The 9,235-nt window shown below is 44.7% G+C and overlaps 1 protein-coding gene across 1 annotated transcript; it reads right to left on the bottom strand.

Annotated features, from left to right (window-relative positions):
- Positions 1 to 18: 18 nt before the first annotated feature.
- LOC121833007 (probable cytochrome P450 9f2) lies at positions 19 to 7,623 on the bottom strand. Its single transcript, XM_042286039.1, has 6 exons — positions 7,542 to 7,623; positions 4,688 to 4,784; positions 2,185 to 2,237; positions 1,853 to 1,949; positions 649 to 774; positions 19 to 48 (listed from the first exon to the last, which is right to left on the bottom strand). The coding sequence occupies exons 1-6, from the start codon at positions 7,595 to 7,597 to the stop codon at positions 19 to 21; spliced, it is 459 nt and encodes a 152-aa protein (XP_042141973.1). The 5' UTR covers positions 7,598 to 7,623.
- Between the last annotated feature and the right edge of the window lie 1,612 nt (positions 7,624 to 9,235).

The following is a 9,235-nucleotide window of genomic DNA, read 5'->3' as shown; positions in this document are numbered from 1 at the left end:
TGGTATAGGTGTGCGAGATTATGGATCATTTTGTTCCGCGCTTGTCCACTGCGCGTTGTCTTCTGCTCGTTCAAACGAAAGCGACCCCGCGGTATACCAAACATAGACCCGGTAATTGCGATAAGAAATAAATGCAGGCCTAAAAAGTCTTGGGGTAAGTAGGCTCCGTGTGAACAGTAGATACAAGGAGATGTTGCTCATTGTTACTCGTGGCCATCACCGACTTGTTATGCTTGATTCCCTTTGTCCGATTCTGGTTGCGATTTTCAGCATGGACGTCGAACATTGCCGCTACCGTGCGCGCTTTCGCAAACCGAGCGACGTCGTGCATCAAAATAGCGAGCAGGATCTTCATACGGGTTTAGTGTCCATTCCGCTGCGCTCACGCGTAGGAGTCGCCGCACGTCACATCACTTACGCAAAGTTTCGTCGTGCCACTATCCTGGTTAATTTCAGTCAGGCCATAAAGTGGGGCATTGAAAAAGAGCAGGGGGACTCACACCGAGGCGGATAACATGACATTTGATGGTTTGTTGATGCGGAACGTGGCACTTCTTGCTTACACTCCAACGCGCATGCGCAGCGGCGGTGGCGTGCCGCTAGGGGCACTCCGGTTCTCGAATGATCTGGCAGAAGTATGACACTCACTTTTTTCATGTTGCTCGAAGTGAAGGCGGGTGTCAGGAGACTCCGCATGTCCTTCCATCGCTCTCCGTCCACATTAATGAGATTGAACTTGCTCACTTGGTGTTGTCTGTTGACAGCAGATGTGACCTGCATGCGCAAAGTCCTCGTTGAAGGCCGGTTCACACTAGAGTTTGTTCATGATCGTGTTTTTGTGATCTCTTACGACGAGAAGACACACTGGCGCGCTAGCGCCATCTATGAGATGACCCTGAAACTTCATTGTACTGGAGCGAGGGTACTGCGGGATTTCCGAGACCAAAACTATGGTGCCTGGAACGCGTCTCCGACTGGTGTGTTTACCGGGTTCAAAAAAGTGGTCCCTCGATTTCCGCCTGATGACGTCATGGAAGTACCATGCTGTCGCCTGTTGCGACCCTGGCGGCGCCTCAACAGTTGTGGTATAAGTGGCAGACGCCTGTTCTGCTGCAGGTCGCTTTCCACTGTGACAGGTCACGGAAGCTGGAGCAGCCGGAAGTTGGGGCGCCTAAAGGGACGCCGTGACGAAAGCGACACTCGCGTTCGCTCGTGCTTTTCGCCAGCATTTCTACGGCCAACCGCCAGGATCGCGACAGGCAACAGCATGACACTCGCGGCATTTGTTGCCACATTGGGACCACTTTTGATGTATGGGCGGGATAGGACGCTAAACACACCAGTCGAAGACGCGATCCAGGCACCATACCAAAACGTTTGACAATGTCATAGACGACCACAGGGTCGTTTATGACATTGTCAAACGTTTTGCAGACTAATAAAAGAACAACACCGAAATAATGCTGCGCGAGCAATTAAAAAATACACGAGAATGGTAAGCGTTCGACGACTCTTCATAGATCGCGCTTGTGTGTTCTTTTGTTGTAGGATATTTTAAATGGCCGTAAGTAGTCGCATGCCTGCGGAACTGCCTTAAGTACTAAGAGAGTCGGCACAAGTTTCCAATATATCTGCCTCCAGTCCTTCCTGACGTCAGTTTAAAATGATGTCGCTTTGTTCGTTGTCCGGATGAGTGACAGTCTCACTGAAGGATCTTCCGGTTGTATAAACGTCAAACAGCACGTAGAAATAAAAAAATTAAAAAAAAACAATTCATGCAGATTTGGTGAATAATAGTACGAAAAACACGCGAACCAGATAAAAAAATCTTATCAATAAGTTTGTGGCTCACCCCTCTTCCGTGGAAGTTTCCAAAGTCCTTGATCTGAATTTTCTTGATCAAATCCAGGTCCTTGACAAGCAGCATCGGCTCAGCTCCATTGTAAAACCTAGAGCGTATTTCGTATAAAAACGACAGGAAATATATTACACGGATTACCTTTATTTATATATTATAGCTGCCAGTCCTGTTCATAGTCCCAACAATACATATGCAGATAACCGCACACCTCAGAGACCACGATGTTTTTTCTTTGCATTGCAAGGAGTCGTTTAAGCTTTTACAAAATTAATTTGCAAAAAAAAGCAAAACAATAACATAATGAGTTATAAATCATCGCTCACCCTACGACGTCCCCGTATTTATTCACCCAGGTATCGAACGTTTGAGATGCTCCCTAAAACACGACAGAAAGGAAAGGTACAAATAAGGGAACTATAAGAATAACACACGGGAATACGATCACAAAAATATTACAGTGGCTTGTTTCGGAGATGAATTTAGAATATCCGTGCTGTGCCCTGAATCCAGCGGCTTACGACTGTAAGTAGTGAGGCAAGTATTTAACTATTTTACCCTTAAACTGCGTTGTCCAGCTTCTCCGCTCATTTTCTTAGTTATGCTGTGGTCAGGTTGTTAAGCACTAGGTATGTTAAATGATTAATTCAGATTCCTCTCGTACAAAACAGTGGTGCAGGTTCCGCAACTTTTACGAGTTAAGATGAAGCAGACGTGTGTACACGTTACTGAAATAAAGTAACCAAATATTGTCACTCGTTCAGTGGCGCACCAACTTGTTTTTGAGTGGGGCTATCGATACGGAAGGCGGTATGACAAAAATCGTCCCCACTTTGCTATTTCTTTATAGCCTGTGTTTATCAAAATTGTTTTCAAACATCAGCTGACAGATGTCGCCTTTACTTTTATGTTGAATGCGTATGCAGTATCTGATCAAGCCGGCTTTAGACCATAACCGCTCATTCACACTGGAAGCGGATCCGCGTTCGCAAAGCGGTTGCGAACGCGGTTGTATGAAGATCCAGTGCAATGGCACGCCGCCACTCGATGACATCAAGTACGCGTGCAATAGACCCTTTCCGGAATTCAGACTGACCACTTTGATCACTATCATCATCATTTGAAAACGGCATATGTGCTATACTAATGGCGGACTTCTGTTTACTTATGAAGAAAGAAGTTGAAGATGCTCCTAAGCAGATGATTCGAGGCCTATACATTCTAGATGTCAGCGCGGCGTGAAGCAGGAGTTTGACGCAAGAGCTGCGTAAGCGTTAATTTCTAACTCGGTCCCAGTCAATCTGTTAGTAGCACTCATTCGGCTTCAAAGCCCCTTGATGTATAGAACTCTATCAAGGCGTTTATGGGGGTTGGAGCTTCGCTCCGACTGGCTGCATTTGTTTCGCTACCAGTACTAAAAGAGATTGAAAAATGATTGCAGTGAAGTGCACATTCTCGTTTACCGTTGACCTTTAAAAGTGACGGTGCCCCATTAAATACTGCAGACCACAGGTTCATTGGCGCAATTAGTATAGTAAAAGATTTACTGCCATTTGAGTCACCAGATGGCACTGAATTCCGGAAAGGGTCTATTGTACTGGATCTTTATACAACCGCGTTCGCAACCGCTTTTCGAACGCGGATCCGCTTCCAGTGTGAATGAGCGGTTACGGCTGCAGCCCCCCCTCTTCCTTTTTCTTTAGTCAACAATGAGACTCTCTATTCAATTATGCTTGGTGTCGTCAAATCTATGCAATCGCAAAGCGCGTTTCGCTAAACTCGACACATCTTGAATGTGTATCCCCTGTTCGCTGTCCCCGTCAATATGTACTTGATTTGGGATGCTACTTTTGCGCGTAAAGACAAGCTTAACTGGCCTCAGCCTATAAACTGTTGTCAAAGGAGCTTTGCGTAAAAGCGATTTCTATTTAGTTTAAGTAGTCAACAGTGTAATGCTCCAGACTGTTATTAACGAAATCAAATATGAAAATGATCTCTATTACGTATTGTTGAGATCAATGTAACGCTTTGTGCTTAAATTAGCCACAACGTGTGTGTTGCCGTCTGGCATGAAAGTTCAATGTCTCCTGAAGATGGTTTCTGATGAGTTTTAATATTTTAACCCTGTTAATCGCCACTCTTTAATTGAATAATCGGTGAATTAATCGGTCTCGTTCATCTGCATGTTTAATATTCTTAGAACGCCAGAATTACTATTCTTTTTTGCCTTCAATAAATATGTGATAAACTGAGCAATACATACTTTTGACTAAAATCAGCTTCAATGAGAACAGTTAAAAAAATACAAGCACTCACAGATTCCTACTTCACCTGCATAAGCCAGAAGGGTTCATTGATAGTTTCCGTCAAGAACGATCTCCTCTGATTCTTCACAATAGTCTCTGCTGCTCTAAACGCACAACCGCTCAATGCTGAAGTGGCCGAAACACGGATAACGATCTTAAGTTGTCTGAAGTCACAAATCGTGCCCTTACAGTTTACTTTAAGGTTTGGTATTCCACCTAAAGTTCGACCTTTATACAGGTGTACCCGTCCTCGTAAGCGTGGTGAAAACATTGAAATTTTACTTTTTTTTTGGTTCGTCACATTTTGCCGATTCAAAAAAGCGCGATTAAAACAGTTATTGATTAGTGAATAAATAATGAATCAATTATGCAGCGTTAATAATTTTACGTACACCTTGTCGATCGTCAGTGCAGGCCAACTGAAACGTATATTACACGTGGTGAACTTGCGAAGAACCAACAAACAAAATAACGACTTCACAAGAGGATTTTTCGTTACTGCTGCTGAGCCCTTTGCACATACCCTTTCAATGAGTTCAGACAGGTTTCCGGAGAATAAACTTGGTTTGGGTCCGGGTATTCCAATGTCCATGAACAATGAAAACCGCTTCCGTCTCCACCTGTGTCAATATCATTTTTTTTACCACTCGACAAAGACTTTAAAAGAGTGTTCTGCACCTGATAATAACACACCCCTTAGAACGTCATGACACGTCACGCATTTTGTTTGAAAACCAGGCGGTGTTTACACCAACAATAGAGCACTCACAAAGAGTGTGTTCGCAAATGATGCTTAATAAACAGCCGCATTATGATTCATAGCTGGTAGCGCATCTGTGCGTTTTAACAAAAAGAAAAGGGGAGGTTGTTTTTGTATTACGATATATGCTTGTAAATCAAAACAAACAAAGCATAATTTAAAGTAGCATCCAAAGAATAATTTTAGACATCAAAGAAAATTATTGCATGCTATTGCAACTTAAGGCCTTGGTTCGCAATTTCGGTGTGTGTTCTTCTGAGTCTGTTACAATAAACGTATTTCTTCGCAGTCTGCCCCGTAGGGGGAGCGGCGCAGACGTCATCAGGCCTTCGCAATATCTTTGCCTTCGCCCGTCTATTGTACCTGACGGTAAGTATAGGAATTAAATTACACCAAAAACATTTCCCTCGGTGACGCGTAGCGCTAAGAAAAAGCTGCTCTGTCTCCGATTACAAGGCCAACCATCCAATTCGTTCGATTTGTGTAGTTTTATCACGGTAATAATAGTCGTAATAAAAACGACGAGAGTAACCGACAACTTACGAAGCGCAGGGCGTGATACATCCTGAGCACGTTATTTTTTCTTTCTAGTTGATTCGTTCTTCAGCCTTCTTCTTTGCTAGTGCCGCACGCTCATTGGTTGCAGAGCCTAAACAAGTTTATCGAGGCTAGCTGCACCCTACGTTTCTTGAGCTCCCAGCGACTATGCGGGCAGAAACTGAGGGAAAGGAGGAGACAAGAGCGCGCGGGGACTTTATACTGCATCTCATGAGTTGCGTGCAGCAGAGGCAAAACCACAGGCGCGAGGGCCTGGCTTTGATATCTGTTTTTTTTTTCACGAGCACTCGCGAAAAGAAAGCACATCTGAAAGCCACGTGCCCGCGCCAGTGCCTTTGCCTTTGCTGCACGCAACTCCTGAGATAGAGAATAGAACGGCAGAGCTCTGCCTGGAACGATCAGTGGCCTGCCTCGTCGAAAGCGCTAGAGCGCGTAACGCCGGCATTCTCGTTCGAACGCTCTCGAAGAGTGCAGTCGAGGGAAGGGCAGTTAACTTTGCCTCTATCCACTGATCATACAAGTCAACTCGGCGTTCCGAGGTACCCGGGCGCTCTCATATCCTCCTCTCTACCAGTTCAGTTTAACATCTGCACAAGCTGACGTTAAATACCCAGACTTTGAATAACAGACACTACTGGCGACGAGATCGACCACTGTCTAACTTGTTTTCCCCAGGGCTCGGTGTTTACCCAACACGAGGCCCGTGAACTTGATTCCTCACGATGGAGCTCGGGGCAGGGAGCAATATGAAAGTTGTTAACAATAAACCGTTGGTGGAACGCGGCAAAGCCGGACCATCGTTAAAAAGCAGTTCCTAATGGACGTGAGCTTAACTCACTTTGGCCTGAGTGCTGTGTAGTCGATGGGCACGTGCAATGAGAATTCTTCATTGTTCGCCCAGGCCGGAGTTGCCACGAAAGAGCGTCTCCTCCGGCGACGAGACAAAACGTGCCTCAGCCGAACGCTTACGCCGCGTTTGACTGCGTAATTGTTGTTCTTGTCCCCACAGGTGGAGTTCTAAAGTTAGCCACCAGAGGCGCGGCGGTTGGATCTCCTCCCCTCTACAGCGTTTATACACTAACTGAATTCTCTGACGTCACTGATGCGATGGCGCTGCTGCCCGCACTGCACTTGAGGAAACACTTCGCTTCTTCCTGATCCGGTTTCCGCGCACGCGCAGTGTGCGCGAGAAAACTAAGAATCGTTTGTAGACAGCGCGTTTGTATAAATATATTGTATTCGACTTCCGTAATAACGAAGTTCGAGAGCGTGATCAATACGCTTCGCCCGGAAAAAGAATGGCTGGCTCTTTCACACCGCACAAATCATTTTTTACAATCCTACTACTACAGCCCCTTGACAGTTCTTAATAAGTGTTATTTAATGAGAGAGATATAGTTACTGATTTCTAGAGCCGATTTACGATCCCATTTTATCTAGACCGGTAAATATATTTGACGTATGACTCCTGCAATAATGTCTGGTATATTTTATTAGGTATTCGTTTCTTTACCCCCAGGGACAGATGCATTACGTAGGGGATTGGGCAACGCGAGTGAAGCACAGTAAAAGAAAAGAGAGCAACAGTAAAACATATTAAAAATAATACAGCTCTAGGGGATGTTCGGAAAAAGAGAAGTAACAGCAGTTTGGAAATCTTTGTAATCGAGAATTCCGACGATGGCTCGGAAAAAGAAGGTGGTTTCACCTTTTCTCGTGTAAGGCACATTATTGTGTATTTATATAGGTAGATAATTTGCGACTTGATGCTTTTGTTGTTTTGTCTGCTTTTGAAGCCGCTGGCTATGTAACGGGTTCAAGGCTCTTTCAAACTGCTTTCAGCAGCTTTTTGTCTTGGCAGACCTTTCAGTGTACGTTTAAAAAAGGATGAAGCGTTGAATAAAAATACAAGATTTACCAACTGTCTCTAAATTTAGAGCTATACTCATTTTTGTTTTTGTATTTTTGGTATTGAGAGAATTCATTACTTGCTGATGGTGCATCACTGGTAAAATGCCTATGACCTTACAGTAGCAAGAACAAACGTCTGGATACTCACAAGTAGAAGCATGCGAGAATGATGACGATCAGCGCCGTCCATACAGGTGCCGGCATGTCGTAGGAATCCTCGATAGAAAACGAAGCCAGTTTTTCTGGTCGACTCTAGGAGCGGAGAACTTTCGAAAAAGACACCAGCCATAGAAATAGTGATTCCTCCGTGTTCATTGTCCGAACCAGTGTTGTAAGCGTTCCTCCAAAACAGGAACGGAAGCTCGTACCTCGTTTCTTCTCAAGTTTGGAACAAGTTCACGTTTCAAGTTCCAGGGGTTCGAAAATAACGCGTTCTTGGTATACCTTTCTAAGAGTGGAACGTGTCGTGGCAATAACGTTATTTTGCATATTTGAATGAAATGGCTTGTTCTGGATAAAACGCAGGTAAAATAAAGCGAATGAAAATATCTGCATCAAACCGTGTGTCGAGTCCCCATAGTGACAATTCCTCAAGTTCTTTGTTTTCGACTATCTCCTCGAACGCTTCCTCATCCCTTGCAGTCGGAAGTTAAAACAGTCGAGAAGCCCAAATGCCCACTAAAATCGGGTAAGGTTCCCGATAAATAGACAAAATAAAAGCAACGCCGTTTCTCCTACCGTTCTCTCGAGCACGTTTCCGTTCCAGTTCCAGAGAAGCAAGATTTAAGAGGAACGGAGGAAAGGCGGTGTTCTTCCCTTCCTCCGAAAGGAACGCGTTAGCGGAACGACGCTACGCCGTTCTGTACAACACTTGTTGAAACCACGTAGACCTCTTCAGCTCAAAAAAAGTCATGCCGTGCAAATAATACAAAAGAGAGATAACTATGATGCTGGCCCCTCGTACCAATCAATAATCTATCCGATATGGTGCGATGGGCCCTCCGGAGCGAACTGCGCATGGGCTACCACAGAACGCTCGCACACGCGCAGTTTTTACCTGAGGGCAGTTTTTACCGGAGGGTACCGGACGTGCAAACATCTCTATACTACGGGACAACTTCTCTTGGCATTTCCGGGGACAGGAGGAGAGCCCACGCAAAGCATTAATCAGCGCTCAAAAATGAGAGAGGAGAATGCGTGCCTGAACATGGTGATAGTTAGGGGGAGAAAATTGGCTTAGAAGGGCGGGAGGGATCAAATGTTTGTCTTTCTTAGACTTAGGCTAGGTGGCGAAGGCTACCGCCCGCTACAAAGGGTAGAGCCAGTAACATCCATCTATCCATCTTTCCTTCCAATGCATTGCCAAGAAAAGTTGTCCCCGAGTGTAATCACGGATAATAAATGAGCCGCAATTTTCTTTTTTTTTGTTTGTGAGAGATTGGTTTAGCCGTCTTATGCAGACCCCCAAATGCTTCGAGGGCCGTGACAAGACACTTTTGGGGAATACGCTATTGGCTCGAATAAATGGTATAGCGTCGGCTGCGGTCACAGTGCTGCTTTAGTAACATTCACATTTATGCCTAAGTTCCTCTCCAGTTCACATTTTGTAGAAATCAACGCTGATGAGACGCCGTATTAAGAAAACTCGGAAAGCAAATGTTTCTACTTTATCGATAAAGTTGAAACGGGAGCACTTGGCTTGCAAACACAATAACTGTATATAATAACTGGTATATTTTATATCTAAAGAAAGATAAATAAAAAAACGAAAGGTGTGCACAATAAGGAAGAAAGAAGAAAGGATGACATCGCTGCTGTCACTACGCTGATTTTCGACAAACC

This window comes from Ixodes scapularis, unplaced genomic scaffold (assembly GCF_016920785.2).
Source record: "Ixodes scapularis isolate PalLabHiFi unplaced genomic scaffold, ASM1692078v2 PGA_scaffold6__148_contigs__length_123643588, whole genome shotgun sequence".
Classification (NCBI taxonomy): Eukaryota; Metazoa; Arthropoda; class Arachnida; order Ixodida; family Ixodidae; genus Ixodes; species Ixodes scapularis.
Note: the sequence above shows the minus strand (reverse complement) of the source record. Positions and strands in the feature narration are given on the sequence as shown.

Bases quoted from the DNA above. Each gene is read 5' to 3' on its own strand.
- LOC121833007 (XM_042286039.1), bottom strand. From the start codon at position 7,597: ATGCCGGCACCTGTATGGACGGCGCTGATCGTCATCATTCTCGCATGC. The intron at 4,785-7,541 runs GTGAGTATCCAG...ATATTGACACAG, and splicing joins ATTCTCGCATGCTTCTACTT to GTGGAGACGGAAGCGGTTTT. The intron at 49-648 runs GTGAGTGTCATA...GACAACGCGCAG, and splicing joins CTTCGAGCAACATGAAAAAA to TGGACAAGCGCGGAACAAAA.